The sequence below is a fragment of the Lissotriton vulgaris genome, unplaced genomic scaffold, assembly GCF_964263255.1.
Source record: "Lissotriton vulgaris unplaced genomic scaffold, aLisVul1.2 SCAFFOLD_403, whole genome shotgun sequence".
Classification (NCBI taxonomy): domain Eukaryota; kingdom Metazoa; phylum Chordata; class Amphibia; order Caudata; family Salamandridae; genus Lissotriton; species Lissotriton vulgaris.
Genome location: NW_028248553.1, coordinates 198,670 through 226,406, shown reverse-complemented (window position 1 = coordinate 226,406; position 27,737 = coordinate 198,670). Strand labels below are relative to the sequence as shown.

General features: G+C 42.3%; 1 protein-coding gene across 1 annotated transcript; it reads left to right on the top strand.

Annotated features, from left to right (window-relative positions):
* Positions 1-2,977: 2,977 nt before the first annotated feature.
* LOC147664057 (KAT8 regulatory NSL complex subunit 1-like) lies at positions 2,978-19,986 on the top strand. Its single transcript, XM_086950016.1, has 2 exons — positions 2,978-3,243; positions 18,599-19,986. The coding sequence occupies exon 2, from the start codon at positions 18,682-18,684 to the stop codon at positions 19,984-19,986; it is 1,305 nt and encodes a 434-aa protein (XP_086806142.1). The 5' UTR covers positions 2,978-3,243; positions 18,599-18,681.
* The last annotated feature ends 7,751 nt before the right edge of the window (positions 19,987-27,737 follow it).

The following is a 27,737-nucleotide window of genomic DNA, read 5'->3' as shown; positions in this document are numbered from 1 at the left end:
GGATTATGGTAACACACTATACGCCGGAATCACAGCAAAATTACAGAAAAAACTCCAACGCATCCAAAACGCATCAGCGAGACTCAAATTGGACATCCCTCGCCAAGATCACATCACCGGACACCTAAGAGACCTCCACTGGCTTCCCGTCAACAAGAGAATTACGTTCTGTCTGCTCACCCACGCACACAAGGCCCTCTACAATCTAGGACCCGAATGCCTCAACACTCGACTGTCCTTCTACACACCCACCCGCCAACTAAGATCGTCCAACCAAGCCCTCGCCGCAGTCCTGCGCATCCAAAAATCCACCATGGGTGGCAGATCCTTCTCCTTCCTGGCTACCAAGACCTGGAACTCACTCCCCACTCACCTCCACCTTACTCAAAACCACATCTCCTTCAGAAAAGAACTTAAAACCTGGCTATTCGACAAATAATGAACCCGTTCCCCAAGCGCCTTGAGACCCTCTGGGTGAGTAGTGCGCTCTATAAATGACCGAACTTGAACTTATTCTAATCATAGAGAACCATAATTCCATGAATATTAAAAAGGTGGGTCTTCAGTCCTTTTATGACTGGCAGGATATCAAGTAATGTCCTTAGTTGGATTGGTAAGGAGTTTTCATTGTGTGCAGATGCATCAGAGAATGAGCATTGTGAATTGTGTCCAATACAAGAAGCGTAGTAGATGTTTGAATTCTGTAAGTGCCTGCCCATGTGAAGTCGTGTATGGGAGAATGGTCCTTTTGGCCAGTCTAAGTGTATAAACATGCATAGATCACTAAGCAGTTATAGTTCTGTATCTCTAGATTTTTTTTGAAAATCATAAGCAATTCAAAAGTGTTTCAGGCAAAAGGGGATTGCTAGTTAAGGTTGGAGCATGTATAATCACGAACGGTGACTGCACAGCAACACATGGACTGTCCTTACAAGCAATCCGCTTCTGACTAGAAACTTTTTTAAAGTCCTATGACTATTTTGTAAAACGTCTTTAAGGATTAAATTAATACATATCAAATACTTAGGGAGGCCATACAGCAGACGATGTATTAATGTTACTTGATTAAACTATTATCCTTGTAAGAGGAATTTAAGAATTAGTCTTTACATGGGGGCTACCATTGTATGTACTTTTGATAGCAGAGGCTTTAAATGCCGATTGTTGATTTGAATTAGGGACAGACCTAATTAGAGAAATGCTGTGTTTGTCAGATCAGTGCATCTTAATTATATATTATAGAATGATGAAATCCTCACAAAACTAGATTTTAAAAAACGGTCTTCTTAGTGAGTAATGTTGTACATTGAATTAAGTAGGCAGCAGGACACGTCTTCTGGTAGTTAGGTTGTATTTATTAAGTTACTAAGAATAAGTTAAGACACAGAGCAGTAATAAGTAACTTAGTTATGCACATCATTCAGTGCAGAGCTGTATGTAAGGTTTCTTCATGTGCAATATTTGGAACCCCCCAAAAAGGAGCTCGAGCAGAGTTCCAAATATTCTTCCAACGATTATTGGGTTTTTAGGGTGAAAGGTCTTTGTTGAAATAGATATTTACAAATGAGCATGGTTGACAAAGTACGAGGCAGTTGCCGTGTTTATCGGCCTCCCGTGCCGACAGCCAACCGGCAGTGCCTCATATTATGCATACCCATTCACCAGTCTCCGGACCATACTCTACCATTCCATTTTACCCCAGAGTATGTGGTGCCAACCCTTTTCTCAGTGGACTGTCCCTTCTTCCGACCTTGTTTGTCAGACTGTGATGCGCACTTCGTCTCTGCACTGAACGCTCCCGCTTCTTCCGGTGCAATGTGTTTGCCCTAATCCGACAGTGGCCTTTTCACTTCACGGCGCTCATAGTCCTAACTCTTCAGTACTCCGCCTCCCCGCCAGTGCCTGCTAAACGGATTACGTCCTGGTACCCGATCAGCCCACTCTACTTTTGCACAGCGGCCATGTTGCGCTGTACGTGGTTTTCCTTTGCAGCTCAGTCTCACTGCAGTCTTAACATGGCCGCGCCCCTCCTAAGGCGGGCTATACAGGACACGCGGCTCTATGGTACGCTATTAGCCTTGTTGCACTTTACTCTCTTTGGTAGGTGTCCCCAACATGGCGGATGAACACGTTCGATGATGCTGACGCACACAGGACCGCGGGGCATGCGCACTATAGTCAGGCAGACGAAAGCACGAACACTCAAAACTGTTTCCCACGGACCGTGTTTCCGACACCCCGCATGCGCGCTGTCTGCGTGATGCAAGACGAGTTTGCGCAATGGCACCCCCTACTGGAGCCTCCCTCACATCTACCTGGAGCAACGTTCCGTGGCCGCAGCACTGCAAAGTATCCTCTAGCGTCTGTTGGAGGCACTACGCCTTCTCCCCTAACCAAGGCCGTTTACACGCTGGCTTCCCCTCCCACTAGTCGTAGGCACTGCGGTCGCCGTTCTTCTGAGCTCTCGGGCTCCCCCTGTCTGCCCTCCAGCGCATTGCGCCTCCTCCCCAGCGCTCATCGGAGGGCGGGAGCTGCTCGGCACACTGAGGCTGAGGACAGAGAAGGAGCCGCTGCCGCCGCCGCCATTTTCGCAGCGCGCGCTGCTCCGTACGGCCCGGAGCGGCTTACAGAACACGGGAACATACCCGCACCACCGCGAACTAACAACCCGCGCATGAGCGGCCCCAGACCGCTGTGCCCGGCCCCCGCCCGGGGCTGAGGCTCATGGGCTCCCGCCGCCCCACCACCTCCCGCCGGACAGCGCCCCGCAGCTCAGAAGGCGGCACCGGGGGACCGGCGGGCGGGGTGCCGGGGCATCCAGAGGGCTAGCTTCGAGCAGTCCCGAAGACCGGACGCACCCCGCCGAGCCTTCCGCCCCACCCCTTCTAATTTCCACTACAGCCCTTTCTACGTTCCCCGCTGCCTTACTCTCCTGCCACCCTTCACTCCACCCCTGTAGTTTCTCACCCACCGCACCCTTCCCCCCCTTCTTGCCCACTGCTTCTTTCCTCCCTTGCTTCCCTTCTCTACCTCGCTGCACTGTCTCCCTTGTCACCCCCGCTGCATTCTTCGCTCATCTGCCCCCGCCCGCTCTCTTCTCCTGTCCCTCAAGGCCCACTCGCCCCCTTTCTGTCTCACCCACTTCACGCTCCTCATTGCCCTGTATCCTGTATAACCCCAATCCCTCTTAGATCCCCCTCCCCTGGTCCGGACTGCTGGCGTCCCTGTTGGTCTTTCTACGCGGTAAGTGTCTTCTCTTTGTTCACTTTATTCTCCGCACCTGGGTGAAGGGAGGGTGTGCTCTCGTGCACCCTTCCCCCCCCCCCCCCACCCGCGCGCGCACACACAACGGGTGGAATGTTTATACCTCCAGTCTCGTTAACCCTGCTGTTTTTTTTTGCGCGAGGGGGGGGGGGGCGTCGGCTGGTAGCGAGCACTATGCATGTTTCCTTTTAGTTTCTGAGCCGGTGCTGTGGACTCTTTTGGAGACACTTACTGTATAATGTAAACGATTGGCTATAAAGGGGCGGGTGGTTGTATGTTTTTTTTGACACGGCTTTAAGAGGTTCCTTGCCAGCTGACACATTCTGGTACAGTCTGTTTTACGGGGTGTGGGGCGGGGTGACAGTGGTATTTTGACATTGCTCGAAGCTCCCTCACGTGCTCTGATACACATCCTGTTCTTATAGAGGCGGCAGCAAATATCTGCTACAGGCTGCTTTCCTCAAATCCTGGAGATTTCATACTGGGTGTACGAAACTTGTAGTTATGTTTGGGGGTGCGGGGATTTTATGCATGCGGTTTCATCTCGGAAATCGACAGTATGTTGGTTCCTGTGTTTTCTGCTCCCTTCTCCCTTTTTCTGCAGCAGGTAGATCAAGGCGAGCATGCTTATCCCATGTGTCTCTCGTCGCATCAAACTGCTCGCCTGCACACTAAAAGGTTTTTATGTTTGTGTGTGGGTGTAGCGTCAATTTTCCATGTTTTTGAAGCCACGCTTTCGCAATGAGGTTGTCTCCATCCTCTTGTGTTGTTTTTGGTTTAATCACACGAAAATATGTGAGACATTAGTAACTATATTCATTCATTGTACGACCGTCCTTTTGAAATGTGAACATATTCGGGACAGTGGTTCCTGGGCTTTAGCCGACCCTGAAAACGCACAAAATCGAGAGCGATTATGCTTGCATCTCTTAAAACACGAGTCCTGAATTCAATATCTCTGAATGCTCGTTTAGTCTGGTCTGAGTATTTCATGTCGCCTCTGGATACTGCACGGCTTTTCCGCAGACTCTTCGTCAATGGTCTTCCCCTCTTCTTGCTGTATGGTATTCGCTTTTCTGCGCAGCGTCTGTGTGGACATCCCTCTCGACCATTACCGCTGTTCTGCACTTAGCGTGCTGCTGGAGATTCTCTCATCTGTCGCATCCTATGTGGCCGTTCTTCATTTAAACACACCATAACCGCAGCCAGCTGTTTGAGAGTCTTACCCTTGCCACCCATGCCTTTCCATTCTTTTCTATATCTGTCCCTTCTATACACTGACTTCCTTGTTTAAGAATCTTTCACCAACCATTCCGCACCTCCGCCTTCTAGTTCACCTTCTTGCCTCCATCCATTCTTTTGCCACAACTACTGTCTGGTTTCTACCACAGCCTGCCCTAAACACTGGCTTGGGGTGTTCTCAGAGCTAGGTATAAACGATACATTTGTAGAACATAGTTTTATACCAGTGTCAGTTTTCATAACATACGTGGTGGCGGGGAAGTGGGAATGGCAAGTTGGCTTATATTTTTACATATTCTAAAATTTCCGAGTAACGGAAAATGTGTAGTATTGAAGCGCAACTTCACTATGTAAACAACTGAGAATTAAGCACGGATGTTGTGATTTTTTTTATATATACGCATCGAGTCCTAAATACATTTTACACACCGAGCACGTGTCCTTTCACTACTGTTTCCCCCCTTGGCGTGCTTCTGATTTCAAGAGGCGGTATTCATTCTAGCAGTTGCATCATGTCATGTGATGCTGTGTGCAACGTAATGTGCGGTTTTCGCAGCTAAAAATAAGACGAGGTCGAAGGTAGTTCTCTGAAAAGGACGGGTGGGTTTTGCTTGGTCATTTTCGTTAACCAATCAGCCTTTTAACATCAAATGGCCAGGGCGTTTTTCTTCATTTCCTGCTATTGTCGGGATTGTTTCTAGGTTTCAGTAACTGACTTGTCAAAGGTACAGGTAGTATTTTTTTCTTACTAAAGTTTGGGAAATACATAAATGAGGCAACAGCTAGCACTTATGAGTTATACGTAAGAGCATTTTCTTGGCTAGTAAACAAGCCTAACACTATGGCTCGAGCGAAATAAGTGCAGACTGGCCAAATGTGTGGCAAGGTCTCGAGTGACATTTCTGATTTTATGTTGAATTATAGTTTTGAAAACGGCCATGATGTTAATGGTAAATAAACCAGGGCACGTGTAGCCAGCCTGCTCTTATGAAGAGTGCTGTCACATTGATAACCTTGGCAGATTGCTGGCAAATAACATTTGTCCGAAGCCAGCCATAGTATGGTGTGTGCTTCCCCCAGGTACTAAGTACAAGGCTTTTCGGTGGGATTGACACCGTAATATGGAGACATATTTGTGTAATAAGCCTGTCGATCATCTGCGTCTGTTGTTGATGGCAACTTCCGCTGTGCTTAACTAAATCATGTGGTTTGTATATCAGCCTTAATTGTCTTCATGTGAAATGGATAGAATGAAACTGGAGTTCTTTTACTTCGGCTTGTCACACCACTTAATGTAGTAGTACTCTGTGCTGCAGGTAAACCGCAGATTGGGCGATACACACACAAACTGTGACATAATTGACATTTTGGCTGGGAGTTTAATATCATTTTCTTAATGGACCGATTTTTCCCCAGCAGCCATATCCAGAAAGTTGCCTAATATTGAAGTACATTTGTTTTCCTTAATCTACTGCACCATGCTACTGTAACACAAAAGTTCCCCTTATCTTCGAATTCCTGCTTACACATCTTTCTGTGTGAAACGCCCACTGCATGTCCTAATTGAACAATATAGGCGAACATAATGGCAGCTCACATTCTAAAAGGAACACCAAATGTTCAGCAGAACTATCTGCACTATTGTACGAGGACCTGTGCTTGATATTTGCCTCTATTTTGATCTATCACTATCCATCACAACCTTGTATCCTCTCCATCATTCAACCCATGGTTGAATACGCGATCACTACATATTTCTACTCCAGTATTTTGAGCGGAGTCGCTGTGATTTGCAGTCTGTTAATTTCTAGCCTCACTCTTTCTGACTGAAGTCTGACTAACAAGTTGGTTGGAATTGTGTACTTTTCTTTTTTCTACTTTGTTGACAACGCTGCTGGTTTATAAAGGGCTATATCCGCAGAACTTCCTCAGTACTCTTGCTGTTCAGAAATCAAAGGAAAGTAATTCTGTTAGTCAGTGCTTCATCGACCCACATTTTTAACTCTTTTGATTTACTTACTTGGGGCCTTGCTGTTAGAGTAGCATTGGTTTGAAGCACAGACAGGCATGCATGTTTTTTGTACCTCGGTCGACAAATAAGTGGAGAGCACTGCAATCGGTGGCTTATTCATTTATTCTTCAGTTTTGACCGAGAATGCCTTCCACTTCCCTACCCATCCCCTATACACAACAGGGTTGTAACAATTATTTTTCCTCCTAAAACGTATTCTGAACTGAATAAGACTCTATTGAATTAAAGTTCAGGACTGAAAAGTCTTTTTTACCATATCTATACCCCTTTTGCCTAATCTTATTATGGATTAGTTTAATGAGAACATTATTTTTATAACCAAGCTTATCTAAGCATACAGTGAGGTATTATTGTCAAAAATGGATCTATTTTAATCGTTTCACCTTTTTCGAGTTGCACTGCATCACTTTTAGTGTCCTTGATCCTTGGGTGTCACTGCACCAAATACAGTTTGAAAGGACTCTCAACTAAAATCTGGATTTAATGCATAGTTTGCTGCAACTTTTCTCTCATTTCTTATCTTCCTTTGATATAGAAGTCCTGCCATTACTCTGCGAAAAATATTTTGAATGTCTGAATAGTATTCACACATGATATTGTTTCATGTAGAATACCTAGCTGTGTATAACGGTCAACCCTGTGACAAAACTTTAATTATTTAAAATCATTATAGTTAGGAAACACTTTGTGGTGAATAACATAAAAAAAGAGTCGTTGATACAAAAGTTAAAAACTAAGGTATTGGACAATTATATTGAGGCAGGGAATCCCAGATTTAAGTTTACATGATTTTCCAACGACATACATTTTCTGCAAAAGGATGTGCGCTTGAGGGTACAAAAACATAATTATTAAAAAGGGCGCAGTTCCATTAAGACACTTTGGGGAAAAAAAAGGCTTCCAAAGCAACTTAGTCAACCCCACTCCCGCCATCCCTGTCACTGGCACTACTTGGCCCACAAACTGCTTACACCATACATACGTGAATGGCACACAATCCAGATCAGTGGCCCGTAATGTATGAAACGGATCTCACACCCATGTGAAAGAAATTCAGTATGCCACAAATGAATGTATGTAATCATGCCAACATTTGTATTTAATTAAACTGTATATTTAGTTTAGTGGCCGATTCTGGGGAGATGGTAGGCAGTTGTATTCATCGCTTGGGCAGAGCTTGGTGTGAACAATATAATTGTCCTTCATCTGGAAGTCCATTAGTTTCATCCTGTGTTGATTGCCTTTCAGCTAAAGCAGTAGTCTGCCTGATGTTAGCTAACGAGTTTTACCCGTAATTTTTTTGTTACATTTATTTTATCTTGAGCCAAAACTTTAAATTATTCATTTTGTTTTTAGCTTAGTCAACATTGTAATTTTTGTAAAACATACTTTCATTACACTGCGTTTGCTGCAGTTTTGCAAAACCCACGATTCCAGTAAAGTTTCCTTCGCTTCAGTTCGTTTGGAAGAAATGCATTAGAAAAGTTTCATTTGAAAGGCCTTCCTTTTTAGCGCTTGACCTTGTGCCAAATTTGTCTTTGCTCTGATGAACATCCAATTTTTCCTATTTACAGCCTAAATATTCCACTTCTCCCAGAAGGCTGGTGATTAAGGACTCTGCTTAACATAGCAGAAAACTCCTCCTTGGACTTATGGTTCGACCTACATGACAAACTTTCTATTGGAATCTCTAGGTGGAGAAACGTCCCACCAAACTGATAAAATATAGCAACTTGGTTGACAAGCTGATTTAGGGATGCCGAGTTTTGGCATCTGATCAGATTTTTCTTAAGAGAATCCCTTTAGCAGGTGTGTTGGAGATATTCTGCACATGGCCCATGGACACCAGTCATTTCTGCTACGTGGCAGAACAATATGGGAACTGGTTCGAATGCTTAGAAAAATAAACTAAAGTAGGAGGGTGGGTGCAAAGGACGCTCTGGGTTGGGGGAAGCAACGCAAAAATAACAGATTTGAGGAGGGCGTGGCAAACGAGAGTGCTTCGAAACGTGTGCTTCCATTAAGTGTTTATATGACAAGGAAAAATATAGCTCTGTGCATGTAAGCAGTGAAAGCATTCAAGTCATGCAATCGCCGGCATGGCAGAAGATCTATGCTCCAGAGTAAAGACTTACACAAGAAGAGGAATGAAAGCCAGCAAATAAGAAACAAGCCAGTGAGTTTGACAAGAAAGCCAATCCGGGATAAGTATTGGACTGAAACCTAAAGCCCACTAATTTTTGCCATGTTCACAGTAGTTCTTTATCAACAGCTAAAATCTGTCTTTAGGCAAGACCTAGGAAAGGTCTGACTAGAAAAGAACATGCTTATTCATTCATGAAGCCTGGTGTTAACCAGGACCTATTGATTGTACGAAAGTTATAGCTGTAGCATGCTTTTAGTAGCATTCAGCATGCCTTTTTTATCCATTGTTGCGTTATTCACATTTTCTTCCACCCACTACAATATTGAGTTTAGGACAGTGGGTCAGCCCACTTCTGCCCTGGCTAACTAAATTGTGAGTAACTGTATTTTGCTTTTCCTCAAGGAGCACACCTACACACAAAGGTGTTTTCTTCCATGCCAGGGGCTACCAAGGCAATGCATGCATTTTTAAGCCCCAAAAACTTTTTTTGCGTTTAGGCATTTTTTTGTATTAGTGAGGCCTAGCAGTTAGGAAAAAATGGCAATACATGCAGTTGGCAGAGAGAAAACGTTGGCAGCCAAGGCCACACCTAGTGGATTTGCCACTGCTTGTTTTTGTATTTTTGTGTCTGTTATCAAGGATCCAGGCTATACCCTGTTTCGGTTTATTGCCTTGTGCTATCGCCTCTTTTAAGAGTGCTCACATTAACCTCAAACAATCTTTCATTGGCTGATATTCTGCACTAGAATGGGGGGGGAGAGCAGATACAAATAATGCTTATTCACAGATGGTGTTACAAGCTCCAATGTCAGTATTGTTTGTAACAACCAGAGCTGGAACCCTAAGATAGGCCATGTCCTGTTAAGTTGCTGTGATCAAATTGAAATGTTTTTTTCGAAGGTGAGCATTCTGACAGCTTTTGAAAACCTATTACGCCCTCTGGCTATAAATTGGGTGGAGCGCCTATCAAGGCAGAATGACCATACGTTTCAGAGTATTTCCGTAAAATCTTTGTGGCTGCCTAGGTTCGCGTTAACCAGGCTTTTCTTACGGACTATAAAGCCTGTGGATTAGTGTAAACATGACTTAAGAATCATATTTTTCTTCCTTCCCATAACAAGGTGTCGATCCTCATCAAGATAGTTATTCATTGATGGAGAAGCGTTTATGCCCTCTTTAGACCCAAGTAGTGGCATCTACTCTGCTAGCGAAGGAAACACCCGCACTATCTCATAATAAGGCAGCCTTTTGTTTTCATTAGTCTTAGTTTGATAGCCTGTTTTGACGAGTGTATGTTTTCTGGGCAGTAGTACTTTTGACGAAAAGAGTTGAAGCAGCGCCCCCACCCTTTACTTCAATTTTGTTATGTCAAATAATTAGGGTCTTCACTTTGGGTTTGTTCAGAACTTCTAATAACTTAAATTGTTATGCCATCTAGCAGCAGAAAGTTGACACAACTAGAAGTAGCAGTTTTCCACCCCATTGAGGCTTTGTTTCTGATTTGAGAGGATGGTTATTGATCAGGGGGCGTTGCATTTTTAGAAGTGAATTACATTTTTCTTGGCTTGATGTGATAATGATAGAGATGTTTTTATAACCTGATGAGCTCTGCAGGCAGCATGAAATGATGCCACATAGTGGCTACACATATTAATCTCCATTTTAGCCATTTTCAGCCTAATTAAGCTAGTTTGAACCAACCTTTGTTGAAACTTATCTGTGGCATCCAGACTTTTCATCCCAGCTCTCTTTAGAAGTTTTGTGAAATGAGCATCTCTATTTACAGGCCTTTAAAAAAAAAAAGTTTTATATAGCGCAAACTAGACAAGAGACATCGGGTATCGGAACGCTTTACATGAGCACCAGTTTCGTTACACAACGACACATTCATATTTAGTAGGCACTGGGAGATGAAGTTATTTGCCCAGAATCGCAGGATGTTGAGCGTTGTTGCCGAGACTTACCGGTTCCTCAGCTTAGAGGTCGACTGCTCTAGCCATAAGGCTACATCCTCTCAACTGGTAGTTCCCTTTTCACAAGTGACTATGTAGCTACTGTTATCTCCTTGTACAATGTCAGTAAATGTCTCTAACATTTCAGTAAATTGTTTTCATGATCCAATGTATGTGTAGGGTTCTGAGCTTGTACTTGCATACTAGCCCATAATGATTGGATGACTGTATTAGAGATGTTTATGCTCCAAAGTGACTAGCCAAACCCTTGGTTTAATAGAATGCCAAACGAGCAAGGTAAGGGTAGTTTAAGGATTTTACCTAATGACTGCTGTCAGGCTACTTCAAACACTTGATGTATTACAAAGGAAGCTGTAGTATTCAGTAGTCTGTGAGCTATTTAATGGTTCAGTCAAATGTACAGAAATCTGTCTTAGAGCATCAGTTTCTGAACCTGGGACATAACAGTTAGTGTATGAAACCAGAACTTCTAAGGAGCTTTAACTTTCATCACACCCATAGTGAGTTGTTAGACTTCACATTTGAAGGTGTGAAACTGGGCCAGCAGGGCGGTAATGGAGGAGGTGTGCGCCTTGAGCATATTGTCACAAGTGTAGTGTTTATATTATGATCAGTAAGTAAAAACCTTTGTGTAGTTACATAAAACATGCTTCAAATCATTTGGTAATAAAAGCTTAGCACTGTAATCTGATAGTTATAGTTAGGGGAAGTGTAACGACTAGCCCCAAGATGCATACATACTATACTGGAAGTACTACTACCTTGATATTCATTGACACATGCTTAAATATTTGGAGTTATTAGTTCGAGTTAAATGTTCACATTGACTGTGCAGTGGAGGCATGTTTTAAAGGTGCTCCAACGCCCCCATCACCTCAACATGTTTTCTTCAGACTCCGTTTTCAGTGGCCTGGCCCATTTGAAGGTATCTGCTTTAGTTGACGGTTGTTGAAATAACTGTTGTGAAAGGTCAATTGATGGACAATTCTGGATATTGTCATACATTCACCCCAGTGCAGAGATCTGGGCCTAAATACATTTTTTTTGCTCCCCATGTCATTCCAGTTTAGAACTAGCCATATGCAAATCCGTCTTGACCCTGTTCCCTATGGAACTGGAAACCAGCATCCTTGGATCAGTTTTGGGGTACCATCTCCTCAGCCAAGCTAGCTTGACTCCAGTGGCATGGAGAGCACAATGCCAATACTTGCAGTAAACTTTGTGTCACCCCCTGGCTTGTTTTTGTTTGGTTAACTTGTCAGTGTCATATACCTGTTTCTTATTGGAAGGCTTTCCTTCCTCTTCTGTTTCTCTCCCCTTTAAACTCAGCTTACCGAACAACCATGTGATTCAATAACTTGCTTACTTTCAGTTAACTGTTTTTTTTCCTTATGCATTCAGCAGTCTATGAGAATGTATCTGTTTAATTGCTCTTATGTGTGCTACTTCCAAAAAAAGCCAAAATGGCCACTGAGTCATGATGTATGTATACATATGCATGGCGATCACTGAACTGTCGTGTTGGGGCCGAAATGTCTAATGCATTACAATTCATGTGTGCTCATGCAGGTACGCCCTTGCAGCATTGCGATGGAGGTGGAATTTTTTTCTAGTGATTTTTAGCAAAAATTATTGACGAAACAAAAGTCGACTAGTACCTTTCAAAAGCTCAACGTATTGGCTTTGCCAATGCTTTTTACGTATGATATAATTGCATGCAAGCAGTTATTTGTATATTATGTTAGTGGCCCATGAGTTGGCTTTTTCTTCCTATTTTGTTAACATTAATTCACGCTGAACTTTTCCTTGTTAAACTCCTGTTTGGAAGGTAGTTGCAGGTGGTGGTAGCCTTTACTAAATCGTTGAACTCGTGTGATTACTTCGTACAGTGTAGGCCTTTTTGACCTTTTTGGTCTCCTGTCTCGTCATCATAGATATGACTCGCAGTCCTTTTTTATGGTTTTGCTTCTTGGGACAAAAGGCTGTTTACTGTTACTGCACACACCGCATCTCACAAGCTGTTGGAGGGTAGATTTAATCCTAGATTGGTTCATGAAAGCCTTTAGGGAATGAAAGTAGACCGAAGTCATTAAACGAAAGGCCGACAAAGGAGAGTAGCTCATCTTTGTTCAAATGTTAACATTCAAATAACTTATTTTTAGTAAACCTGCTGCATCCGATAAGTGCGCCGTGATTTCTTATACTTTCAAGCCGTCTGACCTTTTTTCCCTTGCAGAACGTTGCAAGCTGTGATGTTGCCATATCTTGGATGTTAAAGTTGGCAAATCCGTATTAGAAATATCCGCTGTCATGCTTTGCCATCACCTCATTGTAGAGCATGGTCTTTTTGTGTGGTCAGCTTGATTTCTATGTTACAATACCTGTTAAACAAAAATTGTTTCAAAACGGGACCATTACTGGGTATGAAAGCTTTTCACCAGCTTACGACAGCCGTTAGTGAGATGTGGCCAACAAAGTAAAATAAGAATAGTTTAACATTCTTTGCTGCTCGAGTATCTTGCATGAAATAGGCGTGTAAGCATTATTTGCCCCGTCATCGCGCGTTCTCCGTGGAGAGCTGCGTAACGCCAGTGAAGAGCTACAGGGTGACCTAGACTCTCTGAGAGAGGCGCATGTTCAACGTGTTTGTTCAAGTCCTCTGTGGAGGGAGACCATGCCTTGCTTTACGAAAAAGCACCTTTCTGGTGTCTGCACTAAACGCCTCTTGGCCAAAGCAGCCACTGGCGTTTTATCTTTTCATCAAAGCTTATATGCGTTGAAGACTAGCTGTGCAAAGACAACGTAGCATGCTTTTAGAGATCTCCAATAAAGGGATAACGCGTTACTATTGTAGGGATGTTTTAATGGTACCAATAGCACTCGTGTTAACCAGCATTTGAGATTTCATTAAACACCACTCCAGTGTTGCGTGTCCTGGCTAGCATGGATGATTTTAGCTGCCTTACATTTTGACTTGATTATTAGTTGGTGTTTCAAAACGTCACCATCGACTTTTGACGGAACCCGATGAATTGTCTCTTAAGATAATTAGGCGATTTTGGAGTTTCCCTAATCTGTCCAAGTAATACGCTATTTTGAAGATGCGCTACTTCTAAGTTCTCGTGAGATGCCGCACTGCAGTTTTACTTTCTAGATGCATTTAGGGTCATTTTGTACTCCTGATAAAATCCCAGGACAAAAATGTCTTGGGTGGAATGTAAACGGGACAGAGTTAAATCTGATCCATGTGTATGCTGCTACGTTGGTTAATGATCATATAATGTTTTGGTACCAGACAGTGTAACTGGACTAGGTTTCCTAATCTTGGCAGCCTCTTGGAAAAATGTTTGAAACCATCACTCACAGAAGTGCTAGCCCGCTAGAACCACACCCCATGTGCTGACCGCTGTAGTTAAGCTGCTTGAAACGCAAATGTTTATACCGGTATAAATGGATTTTTTTTTGTTGGGGTTTATGGATACTGACACTGGAAAAGTATGTGTCCACCCAATTAGCGGAGAAGAAAGCAAAAGCCAAACAATAAAACAATAAGACAGTAATTGAAAAAAACGTATTTTAAGGCAGTGGAAGCAGGTTCTTGCAAGGTTGCAAAGATGTGTGGCTGTTTCCACCGTGACAGTTTGCGCTTCTTCAGTACTTAATCTCTAGGGTCTACTCTTAGCCCTCTAAAACTAATAACGGAATGCTTTGAAGCACTATTAGTTATGTAAAGCAGAAATGGAAAGAGAGTGTGACTAGAGTATGTAGTGTTTGAGTCAGAGAGGAAGACTATTTGGTTCTACTGTGCGCCACCTGCCATTATGTAAATATCTACGATGTGGTTCTTAAAATATGACTGTAGAATTGTCTTAATATCAGGTCCTTTGGTGGATTAAAAAGGAAACTGTTGATTATGCCTGTCAAATGTACTTTATTTTGTTCGTTCTTAAGACTAGACTTAGGTTGGAAACTTAAATTTTGTATTTAAGGGTGTAATTTTAAGAACTATTTTTCCAGCATGCAGAATATGAAGTTCAGAATGCTGCAGTTAACTTCTGCATGGAGCAGTAAGCTGGAACTTGCGTTGATGTGTTGCCTGTTTGTACCCATCTACAAAGGACTATTACAGGTGAAATCTATATGTTGGTCAGTCAATAACGGAAAGCCCGAAACCGGTCCTAGGGTGCTTGTTTCCAGTCCAGGGAGGACCTTGCTTGGCAGTTCGGGCTGGACTGTTCCCATGGGGCACAGGGTCAAGACTGATTTGCATATGGCTGGGTTCAAACTGGAATAGCATGGTGAGCAAAAAAACGATGGATTTAGGCCCAGATCTCTGCACTGGGGTGAATGTATGACATTGTTCTGCATTCTGTACATCAACTGTTGTTTTTGCAATGATCAGTCAATACCAGCAAAGGAGTTAGTCTTTGCAAGGGCATTACAAAAACATGTAATGTTTGAATCCAAATTCCGTCTTGATTTTGTATGCAAAAGCAAACCGGTACATTCCGTTTTTTTATTTCCACCTTTTGCTTGCATTGGGCACAAGCCTTACTCTTAAATGTTTTTTTTTTTGATTTGAGAAGATACGCCGACTAATCAAAAACGGGGATTTTCCCATATAGTATTTAATTGTCTTGAGCACCACAGTTGTGTGGGACAGTAGTTGAGAGGGTCAAGTGTAGAGTCTGGGTATAGTCCTGTGTATGACATGCTTCCTTGGTTGCCCTTTCCCTTGCCTAATAGCAGATATCAGTTGTTCGAGCACATTGACGGCAGGGTGGCCCAGTGTACTAGTTAAGTCTGCTGCATTTATGCATGGATAACTGTGTGGTGGTCTAGATCTTTTACATGTAGCCTAAGAGTTCTTCTTAGGGCGGTAAGATGGCAGACTGATCTCTGGTACTTCTGTTGTAAGGAGATGGTATGGGCTGTTATTGCAGGAAATTTGTAATCTAAAGAACCTTTGACTCAAAACTTGTCCTAATTGGGATAAGATTGATCAAGGGACTGTACTGTTTGCCTACATCTGTGTTTAAGGGAGTACATGGTAGATTTCCTAGTATGAGAAGATAAAATATGCTTGAAGTTTGAGAACTGTGGCCTAAGTCTGTACTCTGCTGAGCGATGCAGATTGCATTGTCCTTATGTGTTAGGTCGGCTCTGCCAATGTCTGTGCTAGGCCTGCCGGGCTCATTTAACTATTTGTTAACCAAAGATCAAAAAATGTAGTTTCCTCAAATTGAGTAATTGTTATTTATAGTGGGAAAACTAATATAGCTATTATAAATTGTTATTATGGTTCAGTATCTTGATTCACATGTGAAAACTACTTTTAGGTTAAAAACCTTACAACATAAGTCCAAAATGAGTTGAACTTCTTGAGATTCTCCTGTAGTGACCATAATAAGACCAGTGGATTTGATCGAAGGCATTGGGAAATGAGTCTGACAACAGAGAGAACTTGCTTCAGTCTTCTTCCCTGAAAGCAAACTGCCCTTCAGATTCATCTGGCATGAAATGGCGAATGATTGCTATTACTAGGGCCTTGGCCAGGAGCTCCAACTTGACAGGTAGTTGCGGTTGTGCAGCTCCTCGAGGCTATGGTGGCAGAATTTCCAGATTTGAGCAAGAATATAATTGGTTAGTAATTGAGGTACTAACTGGCAAGAATTCACGTCAGATAAGTTACTGCTATGCTAAAAAGAAAGCACATCTTAAACAACGTTTTGCTAATTAATGTCATCTTCACCAAGTCATAACAGTAGATAAATCTAACATCTGACAAAAAGTAAACACAAATGTTATTGTCGTTTATGGGGGGCGGGGGCTTGCGGGAAAATCAGCCTTTTTCAGAAGCTTTGGGAGAAAAAAAGAATTGGAACCTGGTGCTGTCAAATAAGTCCACATGTCTACTTTTTCGTCAAGAACTACTGTTACTGCTATATAAAACTTCAAACCTGATGAGGTTTGTCTGGAAAATGCAGGTTTGTGGTGACCCAGCATGCCTTGGACAGAATTTTAGTGACTGTTGTCTAGGATGGGTTATAAAAACCACTTCCAAATGATGATAAGTCAAACACTCTACATTGAGAAAAAGTAGTTGTAAATGGAGAAAGTGCAAGACTATTACCAAGCAACCCAGAAGAGGGTGTCCCAGCTGGTTTACTCCAATATGAGATCGTAGAATGCCCCTGAGAGCTCTTCCCAAGGCTCAGGCAGTGCTCTGCAAGTAATGAAATGTTTTGGATTTCATGTTTCAGCCATTAGGGAAAGCTGAAAAAGAGTATGGGTTTCTCGCTGTAGGACCTGCAGCAGGAGAACACTTTAAAACACATCAGGAAACCTACAGTTGGAAAGCTGAATAGGGCAAAGATTAATAGCCAGATCACATTCTGCCACTCAAGCTTTGAAATGAAGTAGCAGCACTTAAATTGAGCTGTGCATAAACCAATACAATCAAATCAGTAAGAGTTCAACTTTTTTTGTGAGGAGTAGTGGGTGAGATTTTGTCCAGGCGATGTCGGCCTGAAACGGAAGGAAATGTTTGGTCAGGTTATTGTTGCGAAAGGGCATTTAACGCTGATGTCAAAGTGAAATGTGCTGCAAGTGGTTAGTTTATCTATTGCCAGGATTTTAATAGGTTAAGATGACGTCCGGTAAATATGAATAGTAATGAAAACCTTAAGAGAAGGTACGTTCTTTTATCACTGTATCCAACTGGTAGTACTCCAGAAGTTGAGGGCCATTCTTCCTTATTGACGGAGTCCATCCTGCCTGTCCATAACTTGTGGAAAGGGTGTGAGGACAGCACCTCAGATGGACATTTAGTATCCGCACATAACCATGTAGCCGTAGAATATATAAGTTGACAGAGGCCATTGTCCTAGTCACTGGTGAGCCCATCACTCCCTAAACTTTATCCATTCTCCCTTAGTAAACAACTTCCTCCCCATAACCATGGCTTTCTGCCAAAAATGGGGTCCGCTGCAAATCAGTCATAATAATATTCAAGGCTATAAATCACCTCTCCAGATAACTGATGCAGCTTTATAACTAGTTACACTCCATCTAACATTCATCAATCAAACATTTTAACAGAACCTCAAACCATCATGTATTGCATCTTGATTTCGATAATGTAGTTCTCCGCCACTCATCTGTAACTCACTTCCTCTGCAATGTAAGCATGCCCTGTACTGCTGGTTTTGCTCATCTTTGTTGCTGCTCATCTTCATCAAAGTTACTTTGTATCAATGTCATTCTACTCGCATGCCACAGATAGTCTTATGTTCAGCCTTTCTGAACGAAATGCTATTTGGTAAATGCGTTCTTTTGAATGCATCCTGTGTTATATTAATGGTTTGACAGTAAATATTGCCCATTTAATAGCAGTATGATCTATGATGAGCTTTTATTTTTTTCTGCTTGTTTGTCATGTGTTAAATGGAATCTGTTTTTTAAGTTCTTTGCCACAGAGCAGGTGGAAGGAAGTTTTCCAATTGACTTGTGAGCTATGTCCAGGCGTGAGAGCAAATTAAGTAGATTTTTGGTAATGGGATGGGAAAGAGGACAAGATTCCTTTCCAAGCTCTTTAGAAGAGTTCAGATAGGTAATTTGTCTTCCTCTGTGGTATGAGAGCCACCAAATCATAATCTTGGTTGAGAGGTTATCTTAAGATAAAAACACAATTCTCTGTTTCCTTCTGGAGCAAGTGATCATTCTAGTTTATTCCATGGCAGTATTGCTGATGTGTTTTTATACCCCTAATTAGATGATAAAGAAAAATGGTTTCCAGGGTGGTTTTAACAGTATTGAATACTAGATAATCTTGTTATGTGTTTGTTTTCTAACTTAACCTTCAGTACCTTCAATGTATGAAAAAAATCACATAGGTTATTTAGTAACTTACCTCTACTTTTCTTTCTCTCTCATTCCTAGGCTCTGCTCTGCCGAGCCATTGAGAGGCAGAGGAGCTGGCCTCGACACCAGGAGAGGCTGGACGACCTGTCCCTTCATGCTGAATGGCTGCAATGGCTCCCGCTCTCACTGACGCCTCCACTGAAACTCACCACATCCGGTTCAAACTGGCTTCACCATCCTCCACCTTGTCGCCTGGCAGTGCAGAGAACAACGGTAACGCCAATAACATCCTTATTGCAGCCAATACAACTAAGAGAAAATCCATTGTGGGAGAGGAGCCCAGCCTAGACTTTCGAAACAACCGAAAGGACGATTTGGGAAAGCTGCAGCCACTGGTGGCATCGTACCTATGTTCGGATGTGACTTCTGTTCCTTCTAAGGAGCCTATAACTCTACAAGGGGTCTTCAGCAAGCAGACAGTCTTGAAATCTCACTCGCTCCTATCCCACTCCTTTTTGAAATCTAGTGAAATCAGAGCTGAACTTTTGGGCAGACATTCAGCTCTGGAGTTCTCGCTGGAAAATCTCAATACAATGAGTCAGCCCACTTTGCCTCAGGCCCCAGTTAATGGCCTTGCTAAAAAACCATCAAAAAGCTCTGGCTGTGATCTTGAGGTGGCGGGCTCTCTCAATGGTGGAAAGCGCACACCCACCTCTTCTGCTGCATTACAGAACACAGATGGTAACTCTGCAAGTTGTTCCTCTTCCAGGGACTTGAAGGTAGGGTACACCAATTGCACTCTTTCACGTAGAAGCCTTGATGTGGAACAGAGAACTGCCTTCAGCAACAGTGTACCCACTTCAAATAAGTTGTCTCTGAATTCTACTCAACGGGGGCCTCATGGTGCAGGCGGTGACAGAGTTCTGCCACACCCTGGTGGCAGTGATATGGGGGGCAAGGCAGAGGACCTGAAATCGCCCTTGCAGGCAAGCCTTTCCAGTACACTAGATGCAGATGCGAGGATGCGGGCTTTGTTGCGAAGACAGAGTGATATTGAGAGTCGTGCTCGGCGCATTCAGAAGCGCTTGCAAGTTGTTCAGGCAAAGCAGGTAGAGCGACACATCCAGCAGCAGATGGGTGGCTTCCTCGAAAAAACTCTGAGTCACTTGCCCAGTCTGGATTCTCTCCGGCACCGTAATCAGCTGATGCTCACTCGCAGGGCAGAGGCCACGCTCCGCAAGCTTGGGGGTGAGGGAAGCACCTCTGAGGACCTTGATGCCTTTTTGAAAAGTGACTCTGTCACCACGGAACTGGAAAAATTTACAGCAAGTGGAATGGCAACACTGAAGTCGAGTGAAAAAGCATTTGATTCTGATGTCACCGATAGCAGCTCGGGAGGAGAGTCGGACATAGAGGAAGAGGAACTGACCAAAGTGGGTCTTGAACAGCGCCATGTTCCACTGTGAGTCCTTGCTAACATATTTGAATCCTTTATAACTACCCTGGGCTTTTTGATCTATTTGTATATGCCATAAGTTGCCTGTGCTCCTAATTAGTAGGTGGGGATGCAAGGAAGGTAGGTCTAAGGAGCTAAGGAAAGATTGTCCTTCCCATGAATCTTAATGTAAAATACTCAGCATAGCAATGACTTTTGGGTAGCTGGATCATATGCAGAAAAGAAGCCTGGTAAAGCGTTGTTCCTATGAGCTTTATTTGCCTATAACCTATTTACATAATGAGTGTACACGTTTTGCTTTGTATACGCTGTAGTCTTTGGAAAGGAGTTAAGTGAAATTGACTGCATGAAACCTGCAACCATTGTTTGCATTTTCCCTTAATAGTCATAGTGAAAACGGTAGCAGTGCCTGAAACATCCATTCAGAAGCTACTACTGGGCATCTGATCTGATATACTCTGATTGATGCAATGAGAATCCAGTCTATTGTGTGCTTCTTTTCAGAGTAAAGTGAAGGTCAATAAACATCAGTTTCCATGTAATGCAGATTTTGCTAGATTTTCTTTTTATGGAAACTGATATTTAGATTATTCCTATTTTGCGTGTATGCCGAATTCTTTTGTTCTCTGAATGTAATATGAGTAAATGCCAACTCTTGGTGGAAGTTAACGTTTCAGGTTATGTACATTTTTAGGTTTTACTGAGGATGTTGGCTTGCAAGTTATTTGTGCCAGCAGTGAAAGGTATATATCGATTTTAGGTATCCTCCGATCCAAAGATTCTACCCTGCTTTGAGTAGTCTAAAATGTCAGTCCTTCTCTGTTTTTCCTACATTGTAGCAGACTCTTGTCAATCTTGCTGTCTTTCCTTCAGATCTGGGTGAGGCATGCCCCCACTTCAGTCAGAACCACAAATACCTTATTTGGAATATGCTGTAAGTGTGAGTACTGCAAGAGGACCGAGCATCAGTGTCCCTTCATCATGAGTCTCTTCCAGTGTTGCACATCTCGCTTTTCTTTTTCAACCTCTGTAATTCTTTTTTCCATCTGTTAGTACAAAAAAGGAAAGTGCTGCTCTTGACGTTCTAATTTTTGGGGAATTTTTCCTGCCATTGGCTTTTCTTAGTAGTGATTCACTTTTTAGCTTTTAAAAAAAATGTTATTGCCTCCTTCTAAGGTCTCGCCTAGGCTGCGCATGCACTGTTTCTTCGAGACATGATGTATCCAGAATATGGGCCTGGTGCACCGCCCATCTTTTTAGTTGGTTCCTCTTTCTGTCCTTCCTAAATGCCAGATTTTGTTAGGTTAAATAGCTTATTAGTCCCTCCTTTTGGGCTTATGTAACTTCCCATATGGATTGCCACCGTTACGTGTGCGTTCTCATTTTTTTGTGGCTTGCCAGCTGCTCGTACAATGTGATTGTCTTGTTTATTATTTTGTTGCTTGTTTTGTATGCTGCAGGCATGTTGACAAAGTACACTTCTATGGTGTGTGTGCAGTTGTTCACTTTTTATTAGCATGGTACCTTCCTCATGGCCACAGTCCTTAATGTTGGAGGGTTGGGCTGCTTATGTGAAATCATCAAACACTTTTATAAATTTTAGTGCTTACTGCTTAATTGTTGGCCAATTTCCAAATTTCTAGAAGTCTGTGTGGGAGACATGCACTAAGCACCTAAAACGTGTTGTAAGCTTCTTTGTGTCATTTAAGAGATTGAAAAATGTGTGTATGTACGTTTCACATATTACAAAGAACGGTTTTGAGCTGTGCTCATAATTTAGAACCTGTACTTGTTTCTAAATATTTAAAGCAGTTTGAGTTGTATTCTTCAAAAAGACAGTCTTCTTTTTTATGAACATTTTCTATTAATGTAGTATAGCCCCATACTAGCTCCGTCTGCAGACTCCTGCCATCCAGATTCTACCCGTTGCCTTCAGCTATAGTTGCATCCTAGTCTCAGCCATGGACCAGAACTGCTTACAGGTTCGCTTGCTGTGGAGAGCTGCTTAGTGTAGCACTGGGAGGAGTGGTTGGGATTGTAATGCAGTGTCAGACGCACTGCCAGTAATAGCCTCAGCCTACAGTGTTGGTTGTAGGGAGGGTTGAAGGAAGGGTGTAGAGCTACGTACCTTATCTATGGTCACAGTGCATGTTTATTGATCAACATTTGTTCAGTTGTGTGTAGAAATTCTGGACCTTTGTTCTTTGTTATAGAGCTTAGAGACCTTCCGGTGATAGGCTCTCTACAAATACAACCTAACATTAACTGCTATTAATAGTGCCTTTTGGAAAAAATGATCAGCTTAAAGAGAATTCACATCCAAATATCTTTAAAATAACTGCATATTATTCAGAAGAGATCCTCCCCATTTTATCCAACAACTAACTTCCTCGGGTATAATCACCTCTCACTAAGACTGGTGTTTCTCTCCGCATGTGCAGTGGTTGAATTAAGATACTCTTTGTGCCATCTCGTATCTCTTGCGTTGCAAAATGCTTCCATGTATTTCTCTGAATCTTCTAGTCCTTGCCAACAAACGACTCGCAGGTGCAAAATTGTTCTCCCTGTAATCCAATCATGCCTTCAACCCTCTTTAGCCAAACTCTAACTTTAAAGAACCACTTCAAAATCTTTACCCACACCCCTCACTTGTTCCAAACTGTGTTGCATAGTGCTATAGTTAAATTGTGATTCTACCAAATAAACCTTACTTTATTTAAAACAATATTATAGAAACTCCCACACCCCCTTTGTAGGTTTCGCCTGAGCCAGCGCATGCGCTGTCTGGCGAGACTTTTAGTAAGTGGCATTTTAAAATGCGACCACACTCTTCCTGTGTGGTCTCAAGCTTGCGAGCACACGTGCAGCAGCCATCTGGCTTTCCTCGCGGCACCCTTACAGCGCGACTCTTTCCGCCCCTCCCCCCACCACAGAGCACGCGATCGCTTTCAGGGCAGCGTTACTTTTACGTACGTGCAGTCAATGCTTGTTTCTGACTGCTATCCTTTTATTCACTTATTAGGTTTGTGGTGTGTGTCACTCACAAAAGGTTTAATATTACTCTTCAGAACTTAGAACAAGATAGAGGCTGTCTGAGAAGCATTTTTTCCTCAGCTAGTGCACATTGTCAGATCCCCTGGACATTTTTTTTATATCAAGACATCCATTCCTCGCATTTTGTTGAAAACCCGAATGAAGCATACCAGCACAGCAGTCTTGCACACAGTAAGCGGGGCCTGTTTTAATTACAAATGTCTGCTTTGTGGTTAAGAGCAAGGCATTTTTTATTATTCATGATTAGTCACCACACTTCTGAGACAGTGTCATTAATCATAATTCATATTCTGCTCTTGTGGGCTCATCCCAGCGGTAACCTCTACAGTGACCTAGGCAGATTTAGCAGGCTGTTTCTTGGGGGAAATGTGGCTTGGGTTATTTCACAAATGTCTTTGGGCTGCCTATCGGTGGATTCTGGCTGGTGCCACAGCCTAATGCGTCTGAGCATGGACTAATTCTCAAGCTCCATGTGAAACCGGAAGACCCATGATGTTAATCCATCCCTTCCGGGTCTTACATCTTTCCCTTCTCCTCAAACCGACTTCTCCCTGTCCCACTGCAGAGGGTGTTTTCTTAAGTATAGAAGACACACAAAGGCACATGTCTTCCAGGATGTTTGTTAAGAACAGTGCCCTTTGTCTGACTGTCTTTAACATCTTGTTCCTGAGTTTACCCCGGGGTAGTTGCATTGTGTTTCGACCTCTCCATCTCCTAACTCTGGCCCCCTAGCTAAAAAGGCATCATTATAGCTCAGGTAAAAACGTACTCATTTTCTATGCTTAATCTGTTATTTACTTTAGTTATGTCGACTTTTATATATAGACTTGTGTTGAATTGTTTGATTCCCACATCCATAGCGCTTTTTATTGTTATGGCTATGTAATGCTTTCTTCATCTAGACGTTTCTTCGAGCAACTGTCTGATGTTTGTTGGGTGTTTGTTTGGAAGTAGTTCGTAGAGAGTTTGTGCACTGTTTAGGACTGCAGTGTTTTGTATGAGAAAGTGTAAAATGATCTGCGAGGATCTCTGTTGTCATGTGTGGGTAGATAGGGCAAGCAATTTTTCTGATTTTATTTCAGCTGAGGAGGTCCAAAGTCCATTGCTCAGACAGAGCAGCGGCTTCTATATACGTATTATAATAGAGGTCCGTGTCTTATGATGCAATGGTGTGCACATTTTTATAGTTTTAGCTGCATGTTACTTGGATGTACGTTATGAGGCTTCCTCCCTCCTAAAACTCTTGCTGGAAGTGGTGAGGCAAAACTATTAGTAACAGGCCCTAGCTGTCAAAGACCAATAGCAGACAATAGCCAACTCTGGGCCTGAAAACACTTATGATGCAAGACCACTCGCTATTGGTCCTTCCACCCTCCCTTCTCCAAGAACACCATTGAAATCTTTCTTGGTTTGACCGTTACAGCAGTAGTTGTCCACTTTTGCTCTGGGAGTAATCCGTACTGCGTGAAAAATATTGAGACAAAAATATTGTAGAACAAAATTATTGGGGCAGAATATAGAAGGTAAAAATATTGTTTTTAAATCCTATATATCATTTTTTAAAATGTAGTTATACATAACACTGTTTTTAGGGGGGAGCCAGCGAGAGCATACACTAGCGCGTGTGTCTTGAGTCTATTGTTTACAACAAGCATTTGCAGTGCAATATGTCTCACATTTAGGAGACTTTGAGCAACTTGCATTGTAAATCACAAACCTTTTTATGTTTGTTTTCAAAACATATAAGTAAAAGGCATTTTCATTTACAATGCCAGTAGCTTAAGTTAGCAAATGTGAGACCTATTGCATTGCAAACGCTTTTCCCAATTTGTTCCCTGCTATTATTACAAGATTGTTCCATTGCAAACAAAAAAGAAGTAAACGTTGTCATTTACAACACCAGTAGTTCTAACGTTCACCAATGCAAGACTAATTGAATTGTAAATGCTTATTTTCTGCATACGCTTGAAAACTGGAAACACTGTGCTCTCCTTTGTTCTCTGAAGGTGATGTTACTTGTTTTTTGTTCGTTGCATGTCCTGCCAGTGGTATAGCCTTGTAACGTATTTAACGAGTTTTCTACATGCTATTGAGATGCGTTTCTGCTTGAGTTGATGAGTTTTGCTGCTTATATTCTAGTCCTATAATTAGTAGGTAGGCTTAATCTTGTAGCTTAATGATGAACTATATGATATTTGGTGTTTGAGTTGATGCTGGAGAACTTATTGCATGTTTACCATCGTCTTGGTATGTAGATATTACTGCTGCCTATGGAGGTAGAAATAATCAGTGTGTTCCTAGTGGCTAGTACTTTTGAGCACTGGGATACAAATCCTTACATGCATAGTGGAATTATCCACTGATTATTGTGCAGGTAACTATCCAAGATGGCTGAGAATGATTTTTATGTAATTGTTAGAAACCATGACCAATACGGCAGGAGACCTTTAACTTAGTGGAGTATTCGACCGATCACACTTTGGTAAGAGCTTTAGAATGTCTGGACAAGCTGGATTGAGAATAGTTTTGACATAATCTATCTAGACTAGTATGAGGGTTGTTGGTCATTCTGGGGCACTAAACTGCTTCTTAAGGCAGTAAACGCCCCAGCTGTAAGAAAAATGTGAGTACCACAGGCGTGTGGAGGGCTTTAGAACACCCAGTCTCAAAACCTGGGCTCTTGCTCGACCGGTTAAAAAATCTGATGCGTTGTAGACAGTACTGCAGGGGGTTGCTCCTTCCACTGAACTAACTCTGTCTCCCCAGGAAATAAACTCATGAAAGTTGATGGCCACACTTTGAATATTTTCTGTGGAGGTTTAGTCAAACTCACTCCAGAGTCCTATCACATCTGCACCTCTGTTGTACAGCTTCTCAGGATAGCCGGAAATAATCAAAGCTTGCACTGTTAACCCAAAATAACATCTTAATGGGGAGCAGGTGGGAAACCTGTAGCTGGCCATTGTCTGGCTGCTTCAGCGAATCTATAAAAGCGCAATACAATAGTCAAGAGAGGACAGTTTCTTTGCGTCAATATAATCACATGAATCTTAAACTTTAGTCTTAACAGCAAGTTACCATTAAGACGGACATCTTCTTTGGATCTGTAGTTTGAGTAAGGCTAGCATGTCTGAAAAGCGGGGCCTTACAACCCTAAATAGAGACCAGCTATGAGAGTCATGGGTGCTGGAAAAAAGGCATTTTCTGCCACTGTGGATCAATAATTTAACCCTTACAAGGTTTCCCAATTACCAGGAGAACATCATTCTCAGTGAGTGGTTATCTCCAGTATTTGAATACACAAAGAATGTGCTCAGCTAAGGAAAGGACACACCGTAAAATTTAGTTTTGATGAAGTAATTTCTGAAGTTGCCCAGAACTTGAACATAAAAAAAATAACAGGGTTTTATGTGACTACGAAAGGAAGACCTTTCTCATTCCATGTAACCTTTGGGAATGTTTTAAAACCATTCCTACGCCATGGCCTTCGACTTGGGGATGGATGCAAAATAAATATCCAAATATACTGACATGCAGGTTACACAGTGCCGCTCATGAATGACCGATACACGCTGATCATTCTGTTAGTTTTTTTTCCTTGAGATTCCTTCGGATGCATTGTTTGTGGAGGCACAATTGCCAATGTCCTAGGTTGGCTCCTTCTCGGCAGAGGAAATGATTGCCTAGGGATGCTTTTAATTTGTTCTGGTTGAATAAATTGCCCAACGCTTTACTGACAGCTTCCTCATTTTCATTGGATTTTCCAGAATGTACAGTGCTCAAACAACTCTGAGCTGATCCTCATGACCCCTCTTGGTTCAGACAAATGTGGTTCTTAATAGTTTTCTCATAACATCTTTATTTCGGATTTTATACAAATACATAAATAAATGTAATAAAACCTATGTACAATCACAAATTTGGACATCGGATGTCTTTTCTTTAAAGGTCCATCTAAAAAAATAAATGGAATAAAAAAACATGCAAATGTTCGTGTCACAATTGCAAGTACACCAAAGCTTTCTGCACCTGATGAAAATGTAATACTTTTACCAACTATATCTTGTGGAGAAACAACCACATTGATCTAGGTTTTTAACTATCTTTTTGATACTGCAACTAACAATGCCTACACCTCGCAAGTAAACAATGGTTACTGTTAGTAACAAAGGTGAGCTTTAGTTCAGAGGGTTTATTCAGCTCAGGAGATTCTCTCATCTTGGCAGAGTGACTTAAGACTTTTTTTAAATCCAACACAAGTCATTTTTAGGTCGAGCGTCCGCGCACAAACACTATCTGAAACATCTGTTGTAGCCTGTATGTGGTGTGCAATCCCGCAAGCTGCTTAGCATAAGCCGACTCCTGCATCAGTCTTCTTTGCTGGCTTCTTATTGGTTGGAGTTCCCAATACATCATTTCTGTTGTATCTCAAGGAACACCGATAGACTACAGTTGTGCTATGCTGTAAATGTTAATTTCTTCGGTTTAGGGACTACTTTTATTTTGTGTTGTGCCACCACGGCGCTTAGCATAGCACCCAATTTATTTATGTATATTTCAATCTCCATGGCACCTGCTTCACGGGCCGCCATGCACATAAATTAATTATGCATGGGTGCTACGTTAAATATTTTAACGCGGCACCCGCTTATTTTAATTGTTTCCCGACTTGTTTTTTTTTATATATCACTGGCACAGACGCCACTT